The sequence below is a fragment of the Terrapene carolina genome, unplaced genomic scaffold, assembly GCF_002925995.2.
Source record: "Terrapene carolina triunguis isolate 2854851 unplaced genomic scaffold, T_m_triunguis-2.0 Scaffold21, whole genome shotgun sequence".
Taxonomy (NCBI): Eukaryota; Metazoa; Chordata; order Testudines; family Emydidae; genus Terrapene; species Terrapene triunguis.
This window is the reverse complement of record NW_020664372.1, coordinates 40,578,979-40,599,529: the sequence shown is the minus strand read 5'-3', so window position 1 is coordinate 40,599,529 and position 20,551 is coordinate 40,578,979. Positions and strand designations below refer to the sequence as shown.

Below are 20,551 nucleotides of genomic sequence, written 5' to 3'. Positions count from 1 at the left end.
ATTTTCCCCAGCATGTTTCAAGTTAATAGCATTTCAAACCTATCAACACTATACCCCTGTAGTAGTGTTACAAAGGCAGAACAGGGCATAACAGAGGAGGAGAGTTAATAGCTGATCATATCAAGAAGCCTGTTTTGCTTCAGTCCTCACTAAAAAGGTTAATGATGACTAGATACTCAACACAATATTAACAACAAGGGGGGAAGTAACGCAAGCTAAAATAGGGAAATAACAGGTTAAACAATATTTAGATAAGTTAGATGTATTCAAGTCGGCAGGGCCTGATGAAATTTATCCAAGGATACTTTAGGAGTAGCTAAAGCAGTTTTAGGACCGTTATCTTTGAGAACTTACAGAGGACGAGTGGGGTCTCAAAGGAAGGCAGAAGGGCAAACATAGTATCTATATTTAAAGAGAGGAACCAAGAGGACCCAGGGAATTATAGAGGAGTCAGCCTAAATTTGATACCTCAAAAGATACTGGAACAAATTATTAAACAATCAGTTGGTGAACACTTAAAGGATAATGGGGTTTTAAGGAATAGCCAGCATGGATCTGTCAAAAACAAATCATGACAAACCACCTTTACTGGATTTTTTTTTGTGGGGGAGAGGGGGATGCGGAGGAGCAGTAGCTGTGATATATATTGGTTTTTGTAAGGCCTTTGACACAGTCCCACAGATATTCTTATAAGCAAACTAGGGAAATGCTGTCTAGATCAGTGGTTCTCAAGCTGTGGGTCGGGACCCCAAAGTGGGTTGCGACCGCATTTTAACAGGGGTTGCCAGGGCTGGCTTAGATTTGCTGGGGCTCAGGGCTGAAGTCCGAGTCCTGCCGCCGGGGGCCAAAGCTGAAGCCTGAGGGTTACAGGCTTGGGCTTCAGCTTTGACCCCTTCCCCGCCCAGGGCAATGGGGCTCAGGCTTTGGCTCCGGCTCCCCCGCACAGGACAGTGAGAATCAGGCGGACTCAGGCTTCGGTCCCCCCTCCTGGGGTCGTGTAGTAATTTTTGTTGTCGGAAGGGGATCATGGTGCAATGAAGTTTGAGAATCTCTGGTCTAGATGAAATTACTACAAGGTTGGTGCCCAACTGTTTGAAAGACCGTACTCAGAGCAGTTATCAATAAGGCTAAGATTTAGTCACGGGTATTTTTAGTAAAAGTCATGGACAGGTCACGGGCAATAAACAAAAATTCACAGCCCATGACCTGTCCATGACTTTTAATATAAACACCCCTGACTAAATCTTAGCTGCCCCAGGGCCCCGCTGCTCTGGGGGGGTCCCTGCTGCTGAGGTGGTCCCCGAAGCCAGCTCTGGGGGGGCCATGGGATCAGCCACAGTGGCCACTGCAGCTGCGGAATTTCACTGAGGTCGCAGAAAGTCACAGAATCGGTGACTTCCGCGACCTCCGTGACCGGCTCGCAGCCTTAGTTATCGATGGTTTTCTGTCAGACTGGGGGGGGGGGCGTATCTAATTGGGCCCACGGGTCAGTCCAGGGTTGCTACTATTCAATGTTTTCATTAGTGACTTGGAAGATGGAGGGGAGAGCTTACTTATTAAATTTGCAGATGACACCTAGCTGGGAGGTGTTGCAGGCACTTTCGAGGACAGGATTAGAATTCAAAACAACCTTGACAAATTGGAGACTTGATCTGAAATTCAATAAAGACAAGTGCAAAGTACTTCACTTAGGAAGGAAAAATCAAATGCATAATTACAAAATGGAGAATAACTGGCTAGGTGGTAGGACTGCTGAAAAGGGTCTGGGGTTCATAGTGGATCACCAATTGAATATGAGTCAACAATATGAAGCAGTTGCAAAAAAAGACTAAAATAATTTTGGGTGTGTTTTAATAGAAGTGTTGTATGTAGGACATGGGAGGTAATTGTCCCACTCTATTTAGTGCTAGTAAGGCCTCAGCTGTAGTAGTGTCCAATTCTCAGCACCAGTCTTTAGGAAAGATGTGGATAAATTGAAGAGAGTCCAGAGGAGAGCAACAAAAATGACCAAAGGTTTAGAAAACCTGACCTATGAGGAAAGGTTAAAAAAACTGGACATGTTTAGTCTTGAGAAAAGAAAGCTGATGGGGGCCATGATAACAGTCTTCAAATATATTATGGGCTGCTGAAAGAGGACTGTGATCAGTTGTTTTCCATGTGCTCTGAAGGTAGGACAAGAAGTAATGGGCTTAATCTGGAGCAAGGGAGATTTAGGTTAGGTGTTAGGGAAAACTTCCTAACTATAAGGGTAGTTGAGGTCTGGAATAGGCTTCAAAGGGATGTTGTGGAATCCCCATCATTGGAGGTTTTTAAAAACAGGTTAGACAAATGTGTGTCAGGGATGGTCTACGTAAACATGGTCCTACCTCAGTGCAGGGGCTGGACTTGATGACTTCTAAAGGTCCTTTCAAGCCCTATTTCTATGATTCTGTGATAAGTAACTTTTTCCTTTCCCAGCTGGATAGTAACACATTTCCTGCTAATGAAGCAGAGATACTGAGCAGCAAGAGAATGTTGCCTTAAAAATAAACCAGCACCTATGATTTCTCTTTTCTTTAATGCTTATGGGATGTCCACAGCATCACCCATCTGCATTATCAGAACCATCTACATTGCATTATTCTCCCCTTAACGGTAACATTTTCATTCTGTGCCCTGAGAACTGACAAGTATTTAAAATACAGTTAACTATTGTACAGCGTACAGTAAATTGAGCCTTGTAAGATACTTTTAATGTGTGTACAGTTATGTTTAGTTAAAACATGTAGTACCTAGGAATGAATCTAGCTTTCAGTAGTGCGAGAGATGTAAAACAGGCATGCACATGTTTTAGAATCAGCATACCTTAAATCTTAGTTTCTAAATCAAATGTTGGAAATCTCTAAGGGTGCTCTGAACAGAGGGAAGTTGGTTTTTAGTGCTTGGACAAGTAGAAAATATTTTAATTTTAAATGTTTTCATTTGAGTTTGCTTTGGGTAACAGTATCCAGCCCCTCAGGAAGCTGAGGTACAAATGTGCATGCAAAACCAATAGCTGTTCCTGACCCTTGTAAATACATGGAAACTGCAGAGAGAGACGGATGTGATGGTGTGATCAGTTTATCTCTTTAGCACTAGGCTTGTTGAGCAATGCTGTTAATTGAGAAAATCCAGATGCCCAGCATCAAATTACAATGAATAAATCAGCCATTGAAGATGAGCTAACTAATATGACACATATTCCATATACAGTAGGCACTCGCTAGAACACCCTTCGCAATAGTGAACCTTGGGCTATAGCAAACATGGTCCCTGGATTCCACCTCCAGCCCTGCCCACTGTGGTGGCGGGGCTGAGAGCTCCTCCTGCCTCAGGGCTGCGGGGGGAGGGGAGGGCCTGACAGCTCCTCCAGCCCAGGGTTACGGTGGGGTCCTGCAGTGCACTCCTCCCTGGGGCTGAAGGAGCGCTCTCTCCCCACCGCAGCCCCGTGCCGGAGGAGCTGTTTCTCCTCCTTTCACTATAACCAACCCCTGGCTATACTGAAAAAATGACTTGGATCCCCAGGGGTTCATTATAGCAAGGGGGTACTATATGTCATAATAAAGACATTTGGTTTGGCTCCACTCTCCATGTGGAGACATTAAACGTGACCGTTGTCTTTGTGTGACATGAGCATTGTACCGAACATCACTGCGCCCATACCCTTAGCTCTTTTGCTGCTGTACGCAGGTGTGAGTTTTTTGCTTAATACTGGCTTTGTCCTTATGTTTCTTTTGCAGCTTGTTATGGAATTTTGTGGAGCAGGCTCTATCACGGACCTTGTGAAGAACACAAAAGGGAACACTCTAAAAGAAGACTGGATAGCGTATATCTCCAGAGAGATTCTCAGGGTGAGGAGGATAGTCTATTGTGTCTGGAAAAAATACAATCCTATTTCTGTACTAACACAGGTACAACCTAAGAATGATGTCTAGGTTGAGCTTCTACGAATAAAAGCCTCAAATAGCTGCTGTGTAGTATAATGGCAATCTTGCTGAAAAGTGGAGAACTGTGTCATAGGAAACCAGTTTAGAGTTTGAGAACCATTTTCCATATCGCTGTAGCACACTGACTAATATAACACCTCAATACCAACAATAACATAATAAAAAATGAGATTTAGGCTGACACTTTCAGAAGTGCTCAGTACTGGCATTACCTCCGTTCCTCTTGAAGCCGGTGGGAGTTGAGTGAGGCCAATACTGCATGCCTTTGAAAATCCTACTCTTAATGTTTACACATGAATCTGTTCCGAAATCACACGTAAGGCAGAATGCAAATTGGTGTGTTCAATTAGGCACCTCTATTACTGGAGTACAGTACTAAGTAATTGTACTTTTTTGAAAGATGGGTGCCATCTACAGTAGTTTGACAAATGGAGGTTTTTGGTTCGTTACTTTTCAAGTTTAATTTCCAGCTGGTACAAGTGAATAGCGTCTCTTGATTTGGCATTTGATTGCTACGCTGAGTAAAACTGGTCCAGCTTTCCATGGTTAATTTAAAAAGCAAAAACCCTCACAACCTTACCCTCAGTACGGTATGTGAATAGAATTGCTCCAGTAATAATCCCTGTAGTTAAGGGAATTATGTTAAAGAAAAGCATAAGTGGTCCTTACGTAAATCATTGCTTCTGGAATCCACATTTGTCCCCTGTGCATTTGTACACTTCCAGCAGAGTGATTTTGGGGGAGATGAGGGAGCAAAAGAAGAATCTTGGCTTCCTGCCTGAACTCTGAGCGATGGTGCAAAGTGCTGCTGTTGGGCATTTGGGCACATTTTTTATTCTTGTTTACTAGCAAATAGGAATGTGGGTGACATGAATACCCGATGGCAGCTGTATTTTAGTCACATGGATAACTGACTTCAGTATTGTAACATTTAGCTTGACCAATGTTAAAGTTATATTTGCTCTGCAACACTTATGAGACTGTATGTAAATTCTTTCTGAAGTGCAGCATACAATGTTATGCACATTCTAGGTCCCCATCGGGTAAGGATGTGAAGCCACATTCAGTGTATAATAAAGAGAATGAAAGTTAGATGGGCTAGTGGGCTAAGGATTTGTGCAAGTGAAAACCTAGGGGAGCGTATGCCAGGTGGTGGTGGGGCAACTGTTCAAAATTTGAATTGAAAGAAGTGACTAGTCTTTGACCTTTTTCTGTCCTCTTATTCCATCCCAAACACACATGGACTTTTTCATATGATTGGATGTAAAGAGGTGAGAACACATGACTATCTCCCTGGCTGGTGCAGTGTGGCATGAGGCTTTGCAGAATGTTGTGCCAATCCAGGGCAACCTGAAGCCTTAATTTTCACAGGAAACAAATTTAACCTTAGTGTTAATGCCCAGCAGATGATGTCAAGGACATTAAACGTTCATAGCATTAGCTCGTAACCTCTGCAAGGAGGAGTTCCAAACTGTATTGTTTGTCATACTTACTAACGGTTTAAAAAAAGACTAGCCAAACTGGTCAATGAGTATTTAATGAAGAACATGTGTTAGAAAATACTGTTTTACAGCAACTTACTGCTCTTTTAACCTTCTGTAACTGTAAAGTTAAAAAAAAAAAATTAAAAATATGTGAGGGGAGCATGAGCAAGCAAGATGTTGCCACTAGAGAGTATAATTTTCCAAACTGATTGCTGGAGAGAAACCAAAATCAAGTCAGTTGCTGAGACGTTTGTTCGTTCCTCCACAAATTGCAGTAGACAGTAAAATACCACATACGTCTTACTCCTCCCCCCCTCCACAGGACTTGTGCAGTGTGATGCTTTGGGGCATGCATCCAGGTGCTGTATCCACAAAAAGCACCATCTGCCAGTAGGTTTTGTTTCCTTTGGACAGTATAAAATGCTCTTTTTTTAATGTGTTCTGTTTTGAAGGAGAATGATCAGAGATCAGATGTATGGAGGCTAAACAACAGAACTGTAACTTTGCACGTGTGCAGTTGTCTGTTGCCAGTATCCTTTTATCCCCAAACATTAAATTGTGTACCCCCTTTTCTTCTTGTGAGCTATCTCACATTAAAATATAGGTGGGTTGGTTCATTTCCCACGCTACATTCCTGTTCTTCTAAGGGTGACTCTGTGTGTGACTGAACTCCAATTTCATTGCATTGAAACTTCATGTAATCTAAAATTCCCTAAAAGCTACAGCTAAAAAGCATTTGTTGGACTTTATTTGTGTACAGTATGTGCACAACCTGAGGCCTTCCTCCCTGCTAGCTTATGAAAATGTAGGCGGGTGGCACATTGCTAGAAGTCTACCGTGGATCATGTTTCATGCATTCAGGACAGGACCCCAAGAGCCACTGGAGAACGGTGTGGGCTCTTTTTAAAACATCTCCCAGGGTAACTAATTAAGTATGTTGTCTGTGTCAACTCAGACTTTTTATGAGATTGTTGCTGCAAAGCTAAGAGCCTAAACCTAGTTGTCTTCCTTTTTTAAATGAAGGGATTGGCACATCTTCATGCCCACCATGTGATTCACCGGGACATCAAAGGGCAGAATGTATTGTTAACAGAAAATGCAGAGGTGAAGCTTGGTAAGTAGGCAAGCATGTTCACTTCCTGGTTCGTTGTTTTTTGCATGTTGCCTAACTTTATTTGATCTCTTAGGAGTGTGGCATGCTCTTTAGTACAGTAATATATCCTGTGTCATTGCTGCAGTCTGAGTCAGGACACTGGCCTTATTCCCTCCCCGTCTCTCAAGGAATGCAGGGATTCTTGCGGTTGTTGCTGGAAATTGTTGGCTCTCATACCAAAATCAGTGGATGGATCACTCCATGTCCTTCACTTATTCTTTGTATGACTCTACAGGTCAGCTTAGGGCCAGAATTGGTTCTGCTTCCATTGAATTTGGGCTTAGAAGCCAATGGCACAAAATTAGGACGTGGTGGGTATCTTTTTGTATTTGCGTTCAGTTAAAGAAGTGTTGGCTGCTCAGGTGACAGACCCAAACATCTGCGTAATGTGTACAGCACTGACAATTGGTCTGAGGCAGAAAGTCTAAGTTGGGTCCAGCCCTGGAATGCCCGTTTGGAACATTTGAAGCTATTATTGTTCCTGTCCACTTCTGTTCTAGACAGAGGAGTTCATATGAGATCTGTTCTTTTATCCCTATCCCCAACCACTTACAAATTTAATTTCTCAGACATGTACTGTGTAGTTAGTGGTTTATACATATTGAGGTTTAACTACATGTTTGTTTTGATACTCATCCGCCAGGCTCCATATGGGGGGAACGCTTCCATGGTGATTTATTTTGCCTCTTTAAGTTACTGCACATTTTAATGTTGTGTGTTTATTGTACCGTAAGGTTGCCACCTTTCTTTTGGTGAAATATAGACCCAAGTTCAGGACCTCCCGCCTAGCCCACACCTTCCTTTTAGGTGGAACTCTGAAAGATGCCTTGTCTGCTGGGATGGAAGTGCTCCGGGGAGCTACCCATTCCTTGGTCTTCTAAGCAGGACACAGCAGCTCCTATACTGTTGGTTCAATAGGGCTTGTCTACACAGGTTTTGCACTGATTTAGCTAAATTGGTAGAAAAACAGATTTAGTTAAATGAGTGCACACCTAATACCAGTGTTTCTCAAACTGGGGCTGCCACTTATGTAGGGAAAGCCCCTGGCGGGCCGGGCCGGTTTGTTTACCTGCCCCGTCCGCAGGTCTGGCCGATCGCGGCTCCCACTGGCCGCGGTTCGCTGCTCCAGGCCAATGGGAGCTGCTGGAAGCGGCGGCCAGTACGCCCCTCGGCCCATGCCGCTTCCAGCAGCCCCCATTGGCCTGGAGCGGCGAACCGCGGCCAGTGGGAGCCGCGATCGGTCGGACCTGCGGACGGGGCAGGTAAACAGCCTGGCCCCGCCCTCCAGGGGCTTTCCCTACACAAGCGGTGGCCCCAGTTTGAGAAACACTGCCTAATACGGATGCAGTCATACCATATGAAGGGGTTTGTATCTATATAGTTTGGTGCATTACATTTACACCTACCAAAACAGTTAAACCAGTATAACCATGTCTGTGCAAGGGCAGTTGCATCAATTTAATAAAATTGTTTTTCTATCAATTTAATTAATCAGTAACTGCAAAAGCTGTGTGTAGATGAGCCCCAAATTAGTACCTTTTGAACTGCGCTCCACATTTGCATCCCACTGTGCTTCATTCACATGTGTTAGGACAGGAAGCAGTCCCTGTGAGCAGTGCTTGATTTTCTCTCCTGAATTTTGGGCAGAGAGAGTGGAGGACCAAATGGTGGCCCAGCTGACCTGGTGGTGCTGCCACACCATGAGAGCATTTGTGGAAAGCAGGGTTGCTCTGGATAAGCCAAGACACCCTGTCTTATGATTAAAGGAGATAGCAAGTCTCCCTCTGCCCCCAAGACAATATATTTGCATTCGTTTTCTCTGCTATGGGAAGGGAGCTCCACAGATAATGGGAAGACTGCACTGGCAGCCTAGTGAGAGGTCCTGAAGAGCTAGTTGTGTTTTGTTCTTTCTCCTGACTTTCGTGGTCTGATGCCTGAGGACACTGGCAAGTCTGAGTATTAACATTAATGGTTTCTCCTGAACATGGCTCTCCCACATGGATCTTCCACATGGGTTTATTTTCCAAATTATCTTAGAGAAGTAATCGCAGCATGTTTTTTCCCCCTCTTATTTTATTTTAATCTTTTTTCCACCCACAGTGGATTTTGGTGTTAGTGCTCAGCTGGACAGGACGGTTGGCAGGAGAAACACATTTATTGGAACCCCATACTGGATGGCTCCAGAAGTTATTGCCTGTGATGAAAATCCAGATGCTACTTATGATTACAGAGTAAGAAAGTCCTGTTCACACAGTAATAATATAGTGATATCTAGTGTCTAATAACCATGAGTGAAGGCAGCTCTTATATTTGTCTCTGTGTATGGTTGTGAGAGTGATTTCTTGTAAAGGTAAATCTGTATAACGTGAGTACAAAGAACAGATCGGTACTAGATGATCATAATTAATAACACTGTAAAATCATAGAATGTCAGGGTTGGAAGGGACCTCAGGAGGTCATCTAGTCCAACCCCCTGCTCATAGCAGGGCTAATCCCCAGACAGATTTTTGCCCCAGATCCCTAAATGGCCCCTTCAAGGATTGAACTCACAACCCTGGGTTTAGCAGGCCAATGCTCAAACCACACAGGTTTCCCTGTATTTGTAACTTGTACTGCAGTAGCTCCTAAGAGCCTCAGTCAGGGACAGGGATCCCCTTGTGCAAGGCACAGTAAAAAATGGTGTAGAAAGAATCTAACAAGAAATTTTGTTGTTTTCGATTTCTGTGAATATCTTAGCATTGTAATTTGTTTAATATATCCTGCTTATTGTGGTAATGTCAAAACAATACATTTTAACATTTGCCTTAAATAGAGTCCCCAGCTGAAATGCATCTTTTTGCCAGAATAGAAGAGTTTAAGTTACAATGTAATACAGAAGGAGCTGGTTAAAGCATGTGCTGTCCTGGTTTGAGAGATCATCTGAATGTTAATCACTGTGGCTGGGCACAGCTCTCCACTTTTGTCTTCCTGCACAAATGGCTTTACCACCTCTGGTTTGTAACCCACATCATGTGTTTTATTTTTGTTATATCAGCCAGCCAACACCCCTTTACAGTCCCATGCAGCAATTCTATTTAAAGGGACATACAATCATCATCCCCTTTTGCCAGAGAGAAGAGAGCTCTCTCCACACAGAGATCTCTCATTACGTTAGCCTTGCTGGGCTTTCTCTCTCCCTCTCTTGCACTTCCTTCCTGTTCTTCTTTTCTACACTTACAGTTAATGGGCTAATTATCTCCTTTGTTCTCCCCAGCTGAGGCTGATCTAGTAACTAGTCACTCCTTCCCTCAATCAAGCCCCCTCCTTGAGTGGGGGGGACTAATTGGATTTACAGTGACCAGAGTGCTGGTTCAGCTGCTTGTTCTCAGCACTCTGTCACAGTCACATAGAAGATTTATCCATCAAACACTATATTTCTCCAAAAATTAATGGGACACAACTGCTCCTGCACTGAGCTGCAAGCATCAAATCTAACCTCCCTAAAAGTAAAATTGGCTTGATGGTATTTACACCAAAAGTTTTTTTTTTGTTTTGTTTTTGCTACATCTTCTAAAGCTAAATTCCTTTATAGAAGCTTTCTGGAAATCTCTCAAGTACATTTTAGCTTGTTTCAGGGAGCCACAAGAGAGGGAATAAAATATGAAATGTGTTTTTAATCTTTACTCAGACTAATGCCTCTCTTCAAACATTAAAACTAGGAGAGGTAGCTAGGAAATGTGAAAGTCTGCGATTATAGTTACATCAAGAGCATTGGCGCTAGTGCATTGGGGTTGATAACTCATGTTAGATATATGAATGTCCATGGTTGATGATACGCACACCTGAACATCTAGCTAGGATTGAGCCCATTTGTCTTGACCAATAACTTTACATATTCCTTGCCCTGATTGAGATCTGTGAAAAAATGTAATCCCTTTCAGGGTGGAGTTGATAAGACATAAGGGTGAAGGTTAAAGTAAGATAACAAACCTCAATAGATAGAAATTATTCTGAGGGGGAGAAAACCCCCAAACTAATCTACATGTTTAATAATTAAAGGGGATCAAATGTAAAGGAATTCCATGAGGCATACAAAACCTGTGATTTATGCTCATGTTTCTTAAAACATTCCCTTATTGCTCCTGATGTGAAGTGGAGGTACTTCACATAGAGACATCTCAATATCCTCCTACTACATATTCTATTTCTTAGAAAATTAGTGTTTCACAAGCTTACTTTAATCATTGCAACTGATGGGTTGAGCCAGAACAAACTGGTGCCTGGTTGGGAAGCTTCTGGGGCCTGAAAATGCAGTTGTTCCATTGCTTGGAGCTAATGGTGAGCACAGAGAAGAGTTTGTTCACCCAATCCAGTATGTCTTCCCATATTCGAAAAGGATTATCAACCTGGAAGCTCTGAGCACTATTTTCCTCAATGGTAGTTCTCTTCCCCACGTCCCGAATGGAGGTGATATTGTCTCCTGTCAGGACCTACTGTAGCCCCTTGAGCTCAGTTCCATTCCAGGACTCTTAAGCAGTTACTTATTTTTGGTGTTCCTATGGTGGAAGAGAATCTCTAAACCATAGTTCTGATTCAGCAGGGAATGCAGTTATCCTCTGGTCCTAGTGGCTATCCAGTGCTAATACCCTGAAAGATTTCCATTCCAGGATCCCCCTTGTGTAATGACACACATAATACGAGACTGCTGGGATGAGGCGCTCACTCTGGCCACCAGTGGTTCATGGAACAGTAGCTTCTTACTTTTCTTGGACACATGCCGGTTGCCTGTGTCTCCTGACATTAGGAATTCATGCTGCCAAGACATGTTCTAATTTTATTGGGCAATGTAAAGGTAGAGGTTTGTCTGAACTGCCAATAAGCAATGATGGGCTCATTTTTTTTAAAAAAATCCCTACATAAAAATACTGTTAAATTATCAACAGAAGAAAAGAATTTTTTAAAAACTAATTTTTAGAACTATTTTATTTAAGGTTTTGTATTTCTGATAATTAACACATCTGAAAACTGACTTCTTGGTTTCACTTTTGTTCCTAGTCTGTGCATTTTCAGGATCTCATATGCTAGGAGAGGGCTGCAATGTTTGGATTGCAAATACTACCGGGGAATGTTCACCTCTTACAATAACTGTATCCAGGGAAATATAATTATTTTTTACAGAACTTAACTTTTGGTTAATTATGACCTAATTATGTCTTGAAATGTCCTAATATGAAAGTGTCTGTATACTATTAAGAAATTATGTGTGCATAATTGTATGTGTGTGTATATAACACAAATGCTGTATGGCATCATATTTAGCATTTTATACTAGGGCTAAAAGAAGAAAAGCCATTTTAAAAACTGTTGTTTAAATAACCTTGGTAGCTGGTTTTAGTTTCTTACCTGCAGTGCATTAGTAGATGCCATTACGTAGTATGACAGTGAGAAAGTGTACCTACTAACATATGGTCTCTTTCTTTGCAGAGTGACCTTTGGTCATGTGGCATTACGGCCATTGAAATGGCAGAAGGAGCTCCCCGTAAGTGATATGTGTGCTTTTTCCTAAGGGGCTCATTAAGACAGAAACGTATACTTATGAGTTGCTGGTTGTAATTCAAACCCAGTTTTGAGGTTTCTGAAAATGCACTGATGGTGTATCTATACTCCTTGGTTTTTCCTGCACCATAAATATAAAATCCTACAAATGGCAACTCTCTTGATAAAGATACTACTACAGTGTGAAAGCATTACTGTGCAGAGATTGTAATTGTAGTGGTGTAAGAGCAATGACAGGACTATTTGGAAGCCAATGGGTCTGTAAACTTCCTGACCATGAGATATATTAGGCTTTGGAATTGTGTCCACAGGGAAGTGGTGGAAGCCCTATTGCTTGGGATATTTAAAACCAGACTGGGAGAAAAAAATGCTAAAAGTGTACTGGCTTAAAAACTCTTGCTCTGTCAGGGAGATAGACTGCATGGCTTAGTAGGTCCTTTCTATCTCTGATTTACATGAGTCTGTGTAATGGTAACATTCTTCTTGAACTCTGAGACTTATCTATTTAAATCTCCTCTTATGAATGTTTTCGTTTTCATTGGACAGAGTAGAAGACTCTTGGAAGACTGTGGTTTAAATTATAGACTTAGCTTTAACACTGTCAGTGAAGAACTTTTAAAAGCAGACTATTTGAGTATATTCAGCTGCCAAGTCTGATGATTTTTGAGGGGTAAAATTAAAAACTAAAAATGCCTAACTTTTCCATGGTGCTTTTTTCTCTCACACGTCCTCTGTGAAGATTAACAAAGCATAAAGCTGACAGCAGCAAGGGGAGCAAAAAACAAGAACTTAGTTACAAAAAAAGAAAAATTGCTATCAATTTTTTTTTAAGTAACTATTTTACTTGTAAAACTGCAAATTGGCTTTTTTCCTACCACTCCATTCAGACATTCAGGGGTGTTGACTTTTGTCTGGCCTCAAAATGGTAGTTTCATTGTAGCCCATGCTTACAACTCTGATTTGTAAATCTAACGTACAGCTGAGTGTTCTTATTCACATTCATGTTTTAAGAGATCTGATGGGTTTTTCTCATAATTATATTTGCATGGGTCCAAATCTACAGAGGCTTCTCCCAGGATGAATCAACTAGCACAAAGCTAACAGCATTAGAACCACTATTTGGCTACTAGTCTGCATGTAACCGTAGTTCTTTAGGTTTCTTAAACCACTTTTTGGTTCAGATCATGTGCATATTTTTTGCTCTTCATCCAGTGCTAGTCCCTATTGTATTCCACTGAGAGTTTACACATGTGCACTGTCTGTAGCCAGAGATTTTGGGAGTAGTAGCTTCTGTTGGTCCGTGCATGCGCCCTTCGCTCACCTCATGGTTTTGTCTGAGGTGACAAAGGGAGGGGCAGACTGATCACGTCCCCAGTTTCTTCTTACTGCTGCGTGGTCTGGGTTGGAATTATTAGTGTCCTTTTGCATGTGACGCACCTTAAAAATATACAATTGAACATAGTTAGTTTTTAGAGTAGTTTACTGTTTCTATTGTTTTTATAGTAGTTTTTAGAAGTTTGCTAGTTTTAGGAGTAGAATTAGGGTTCTTTCTGGAGAGTTTTGTTCCGTGTGGACCCTCCCACCGATGCCCACATGCGGGTACTCGACTATGCTGAAAACCTCAGTCTTTAAAATCTGTGCCTCCTGCCCGCATTCCTTCTCGGTCTGCGACAAACATCAATGCTGCCTCTACTGCTTGGGAGAAGTCCACATTGCATTCAGGTGCAGTATCTGCCAGTGCTTTCCCAGCCATACCCGAGAAGGTCAGGCTCTCTGCCTCTGGAAGCCCCTCATGGAAGTCGCCATGAGACCTCATTCAGAGCCTGTCTGGGTAGCCTCCACTGTACATCGGCCTGGGGCTGCCAGGAGTGCACCTCCAGCTACGGAGTCTGAAGTCAGCACTGGTGGTACCACCGCTATGGACCATGCGCCAGGATCTAGCTGAGAGGTATGGAAGCATGTGGTACTCTCTTCCCTCCAGTGTCGGATGGACCCGCGTCAGGTTTGTGTGGGGGTCCTCTTTCTCCCATCTTCCCTGGACAGGGTGATCATCACCAACGCATCCCTCGTAGGATGGGGAGCGCGCACCGATCACATAACACAGGGAACATGGACCCCTTGGGAATCCAGGATGCACATCAACATTCCAGAATGCCGGGTTGTACAGAAGGCATGCCGAGTATTTCTCCAATCCATCCATCCCCATCGTATTCTTATCATGTCGGACACCACTACCACTTTTTACCACATCAACAAACAAGGGGACACAAAATCAACTGGTCTCTATATGGAGGTGATCAACCTCTGGAATTGGTGCATCACCCACCAGATCCTGTTATCTGCAACCTACCTCCCAGGGACTCAGAATGTGATTGCAGACTCTCTCTCGCCAGACGATTTGTGATCGATCATGAGTGGGAACTCCACAACACCGTAGTATGAAATATCTTCGACCAATGGGGGATTCTGACCAGGAACCTCTTCAACTCTGCAGTCAACAACCAAATGCAGCACTTACTGCTCCAGGGGGTAGTGGTCCCTTCCCTCAAGGTGATGCGCTCATACTCTGCTAGTCGGACCAGATTAACTATACCTTCTCCCCTCTACAACTCCTGCCACGAGTACTCCAAAAGATCAGGCAGGTCAGAGCAACGGTCATCTTGATTTTCCCATGCTGGCCCAGACAGTTCTGGTTTCCCAATCTACTCCACATGTCAGCCCGTCCCCACTTTCTCCAAGCTACTGAGGCAACACCACAACAGGATCAGATATGCAGATGCTTCACCTCAGGGTGTGGTATTTGGATGGGCATCTTCTTTAGAACGGGTGTGCTCATGAGAGGTGCAAAATATCACCTTGAGCAGCAGGACAGAGTCCACTAAGCGTTCCTACCAGGCCAAGTGGAACCACTTCACCCCTTGGGCCCAACAGAAGGGGCTTTCCCCAGAAGAGGTGCTGATTCCCCTATTTTTGGATTACCTCCTGCCCTTGAAAGCTTTGCATCTCTCCCTCAAGATATATCTAGCGGCAGTTAGTGCCTTCCACCGCGCCATGGAGGGACACTTTGTATTTACATACCCATTGACTGCTAGGTTTCAGAAAGGCTTCATCGGAACCATCGCACCCTACAGCCTATTGCTCCCTAGTGGGACCTTAACCTCGTTCTGTTGGCACTAATGAAACAGCCCTTCAAGCTGCTGGCTTCATGTTCGATGTCCCTCCTTTCCATGAAAGTTGCCTTCCTTGCAGCTGTCTCTTTGGCGAGAAGGGTAGGTGAGCATGGGGCCATGATGGCAGACCCTCCTTTCACCACTTTCCATTAGGATAAAGTCTTTCTGAACCTACACCCCAAATTTCTGTCAAAGGTCGTATCCAAGTTTCATCTCAACCAGCCCATCCACTTACCTGCTTTCTTTCCGAAGCCTTACGCCTCCGAAGAGGAACGACAACGTCATAACTTCGGCATCCATCGGGCCTTGGCCTTCTACCTGCAGAGGACAAGACAGATCAGGAAATCTCCTAGTTTGTTTATCGCTATAGTTGACAGAGTTAAGGAACAGGCAATCTCCACGCAGAGAATATCTAAATTAATTTTGGGGTGCATTCCACTGTGCTATCAGCTGTCAGGATTGCCTTCTTCCCCCCAGGGTGAGGGCCCCTTCCATGAGAGCCCAGGTTTTGACCACGGCCACCCTCTAAGATGTGCTGGTTCAGGACATATGTAGGGTGGCCATGTGGAGTTCAGTACATACCTTCTCTACGCATTACTGGGTGCAGGACTCTGCTATGGACGCCTTATTTGGCATGGCTGTCCTCTACTCACCTGTTCCTCATCCTCGCACCCTCCTCTGATGTCGATACTGCTTGTTAATCACCCTCAGTGGAATACAAATAGGGACTATCATGCGAAGAAGAGGAGGAGATTACTTACCTGTAATTGGAGTCTCTTCAAGATGTGTGGTCCCTATCTCTATTCCACTTCCTGGCCTCCTTCCCCTCTGCTGCGGATCCGTTGGATTTGTGGGGGAGAAGGAACTGGAGGTATGGTCAGTCCACCCCACCTTTTATCACCTTGGATGAAACCATGAGGTGAGCCAAGGGCACACGGATGGACCAACGGACACTACTACTATCAAAATCTCTGGGTCTGGATGCATGATGGAATACAGTGGAACACAGATAGGGACCATATATCTCCAGTTACAGGTAAGTAACCTCCTCTTGTTTTAATTAAATCTCTGTCACTGGGCTCCGTAAGCCTGTGTGTGCATTTCACCTGATTCGACTTGGTAATTGATATTACTTCATGCTAAACTGTTGGGTTCAGATTGGCCCCTCTTACAAGAACTCACAACGGGGTCTGTTGGGGGAGGAAATGAGTTATAATGAACCCCTCACCAGTATCCTCTCTGGTCATTCCTTTAGGTTTGCTCTCCCTGCAGGGTAGTTTGAGAGATCCACTGCCAAGCATGGGAGATTAGGGCCATCTGCACAGAGTCCTTTGCCCCCTACCATCTCCAGCCTTCAGCACCTCCTTTTCCCCTTCACTCATTGGGTAGTGGTGTTCAGCTGAAGTTGAGATACCAGGATGTCCTCCTTTGCCACAGGGGCCCTTGCTCCTGGCCTCATTTTGGCCCCCAACCTGCTATGTCTCTACCCCCACCGCCTTTATGGATCCTGACACTACAGAGTGCCCTTGTGTTTGGAGAACGGTGTTTGGAGAACAGGCACAGTGCTGCAGAGGAGGCTGACTCTCCCTTTCATGAGGGAGGTGGAGATCTCTGCACAGAGGTCCCCTCCATGTTTGGATCTGAGGGGATAATCTAGGCCTTTATTTTTGGCCGCATTAAACTCAGAGTTAGGGGCAGAACTTTTGTCTTAACTTTTGCATTTCAGTTTAATTCTGCTTAATGTCATTCCCGTGGCCATCACGTGTATGGGTTGGTGATGGGGAAATGTCTATGAAAATGAAATAATCCTGAAGTGAAGACAGTGAAAATGCAGAATCATGAGAAGTGGAAAAACAACTGAACAAAATTTTATTTTTTTCCAGCCCTCTGTGACATGCATCCAATGAGGGCGCTGTTTCTTATACCCAGAAACCCTCCTCCACGGCTAAAATCCAAGAAATGGTATGTAGAGGCTACTGTGTTTTCTGTAGTCTGTTTCATTGTGTTCTTTACAACATAGCACTTTCTTATCTTTTATTTCATGGCATGCTTTTTTGTTACCATTTCCATGAACTGTAAAATAATTTAGGCTGGCTAAAATCTGTCTTTTATTATCTTCTACACTATTAAATCAAAGCACAAAATGAGATGTGCATTGATTATTTTTAGCTCTATTTTTTTCAGCGAAATTTTGTCTTTTGAATCATGAGACAAAAATGAGCTGTTCTGTTGACAGAGCAGCATCATATTAAGGTGACAAATTATACCACAGCTCAAAGCCTAGACTTCTGCTGCATTCCTAATATGCAATATCTTTTCTAAGATACAGTATTATAAAGAAACAGGACAGTGCCATTGACTTCTAGATGCTGAGTTGAAAGGAACTATTAAAATTAATGAAGGCTTTTACTATAATTATTGCAAACGATTGAAATTGTTCTTCTTGCCAGCTGGGAATAATCCCTTAACAATACAGGATTTTCCTCCCCATTATTAGACACAAATGATTTGTATGAAGCAATAATTTTCACTAGAATGAGGGTTTATGTATGTTGAACATGATAACCTTAAAATCGTCAATGAAAGCCTCAACGTTAACAAAAGTAACACTTTACTGTGCTTTCTTCTTAAGTTAAGGAAAAGTGTGTGTGTGAGTTTGTTACATACAAGAAATATGCCCTCTGTGAATGGAAATTGTATGACTATGAGGTTGAATGCTAGAGTCCTGTCAAAAAAGAAATTAGTAAAGTGATGTGACCAGTTACACCGATCTATAAATAACATAATTAACTCTATTGACTTGGTGCATTGGATCACTGTTTGGAATGCTGGAATGACTTTCTCATACAGTAATTACTATTGGAGCATCTTTGTGAGTGTGTTTATTTTAAATAATTTTTTATAAAACATGGAGTTTATGAATTCATACCTACTGATAGAGTTTTGAAAAAGGATGAAAAAATGTTTGTTTCAGATGTAAGCTTTATCTGTAGTGTTTATAAACCCAACATTGCAGCATTTTGCTAGTGCATAAGAATCAGAAAGTCAAACTGGCTAAAAACAGCATTGGTACTGATAGTGTTTTTATTTAGCAAGGTGAATGAAGGGCAAAAAGTAAACAGGATAAGTGATGAAAAATACAATTTTAAGCATTATTTTCACTCTGTTTCTAAAGTTTTGTTCGAATCAGAGGTAAGGGGGAAAAATAATTATTTTTATCCTGAAAGTGTCTCTTTAAGAATGTACTCCTGGGGGCATTCTGCTTCAAAAAATTAAAAATTCTGTGCACAATATTTTAAAATTCTGCAAATTTCATTTGTCAAAATAACACTGTGTAATTGCCAGTTTCAATTATTTTGGTAATTTATTTCAAAATACCTATCAGCAAGTATGTCTGTAACAATACAGACACTCACAAAAATTCCCCCAGAAGTAGAGAGTTAAAGAAGCCCTTACGACAACCTAGTTCCTGCTTCTCTGCCCCTTCTCTCTTCCCTCCCCCCCCCGAGCCCAGCTGGGGGGCCAGAGACCCAAATCCCTTCCCCTCAGAACCCAGCGGCAGGCTCCCCCTTGCCCCGACATCTGTCCCCCTCGCCCCCCTGAGTCCAGGGATCCAGAGGGAGAAACAGCCTGACGCTTGGTCCCGGGTTTACATGGAGTTTCCTATGTGCCGCCCTCTCCTTTCCTCAGGGCATGCTCGGAACTGCAGCTGCCAGGAACCCTCTAGTTCCCTCTCCCTCCTCCCAGCAGTGTCTTCTATATGTAAGCTGGGATCAAGTCCAGTGGCCTCTAGTGATGGCTAGCAGTACTGCAGCCCATTTTTGTGGGGGGAAAGGAAATTCTGCACGCACAACGTTAATTTCTGCAAAATTCTGCATTGCGCAGTAGCGCAGAATTCCCCCAGGGGTACCATCGAGTAGTTACTACTTTAGCAATATAATGTTCTGATTTACCAAACATGTATTCCTCATCCCCATATCCATTAGACAGAGGTGAATTGGATTCCATCACTAACTTCAGTAGTTAAATCAGGGATTAATTTGGTCCTGTGTGTCCTGATTGAACAAATTATAAGGCATTAAGTATTGAGAAAATGTTATTTTAAAAAATGCATAGTTATTCAGTTAAAAAACCAAAATGTTCTTCAATTCCTACAGACCTATTCCACTAAGCCAGGTGCATATAAAAACAGGTCGGTATTACTTGCAACAATGGAAGAGTCCCCAAATTGTCTTGGTAGCATTTTTGTGGCTCTTTTGAGGACATCTATCTAAGATACCATTTATGCTGCTAGACAGAAGCATGCTGTTTTGGGGGAGAGAACTGAAATTTTTTGGACTAATGAGGAAAAACTGAAAAATGGATTATTTGAGTCTTAGCATTACACTTCTTTTCTTCCTCAGGTCAAAAAAGTTCTTTAGTTTTATAGAAGGTTGTTTAGTGAAGAACTATATGCAGAGACCCTCCACCGAGCAGCTTTTAAAACATCCTTTTATACGCGATCAGCCAAATGAACGGCAAGTCCGAATCCAGCTTAAGGACCACATAGACAGGACCAGGAAGAAGAGAGGAGAGAAAGGTATGCAGACTTTTTAAATTAAACCTGTGTTTACTTGTATATATTTTAAAAAACTGATTATTTGATATTCTACCAACTTCTGATTTTACAAAAAAAATCTAAGACCACATAGTTATCATTGTAGACAAAGCCTGTGGATTAAACTGAAGCTCACATCCAAATGAAGGTCTCCTTGTGTCTCTGGGATGAGATGACATTTGAATGGTTCCAAAATGTTGTATATAAATCTGATCATTTAAGCTGGTTAGAACTGGATTGCTGAGGCCCTATAGCAGGAGCTAAGTATTTTAAGATAAAAATATTGAAAGAGCCACCTGGAATATTGTTTCCTCTTTCTTGCTAGATGAGACAGAATATGAATATAGCGGAAGTGAGGAAGAGGAGGAGGAAGTGCCTGAACAAGAAGGAGAGCCAAGGTAATAGTCGCTGATGGGAGGCCATTAAAAGATCTAGACAAATAATTTTATAACCCATCTTGACAAATCTGGAGTATACTTTTATTTCATAAGCCTTTACACCTGTTACTAAATATAATTAATCACATACATTAATGAGACATGAACCTCAAAAGGTCTGAACATTTGCTCAGACCTCTGAACCTTTTTGAGGTCCCCATCCCGTCCACTGTAAACTTGGATACACCACAGAGGGACTTGATACCCTGT

At 42.7% G+C, this 20,551-nt stretch overlaps 1 protein-coding gene across 3 annotated transcripts in view; it reads left to right on the top strand.

Annotated features, from left to right (window-relative positions):
• MAP4K4 (mitogen-activated protein kinase kinase kinase kinase 4) overlaps nucleotides 1-20,551 on the top strand; it is a 233,154-nt gene that overhangs the window by 141,071 nt on the left and 71,532 nt on the right. For all 3 annotated transcript variants that reach the window (XM_026647865.2, XM_026647864.2, XM_029910579.1), the window contains 7 exons: nucleotides 3,759-3,869; nucleotides 6,473-6,563; nucleotides 8,703-8,833; nucleotides 12,066-12,120; nucleotides 17,191-17,269; nucleotides 19,711-19,886; nucleotides 20,230-20,302. In XM_026647865.2, the coding sequence (XP_026503650.1) occupies nucleotides 3,759-3,869; nucleotides 6,473-6,563; nucleotides 8,703-8,833; nucleotides 12,066-12,120; nucleotides 17,191-17,269; nucleotides 19,711-19,886; nucleotides 20,230-20,302 (716 nt within the window). The remainder of the gene's footprint in view (nucleotides 1-3,758; nucleotides 3,870-6,472; nucleotides 6,564-8,702; nucleotides 8,834-12,065; nucleotides 12,121-17,190; nucleotides 17,270-19,710; nucleotides 19,887-20,229; nucleotides 20,303-20,551) is intronic.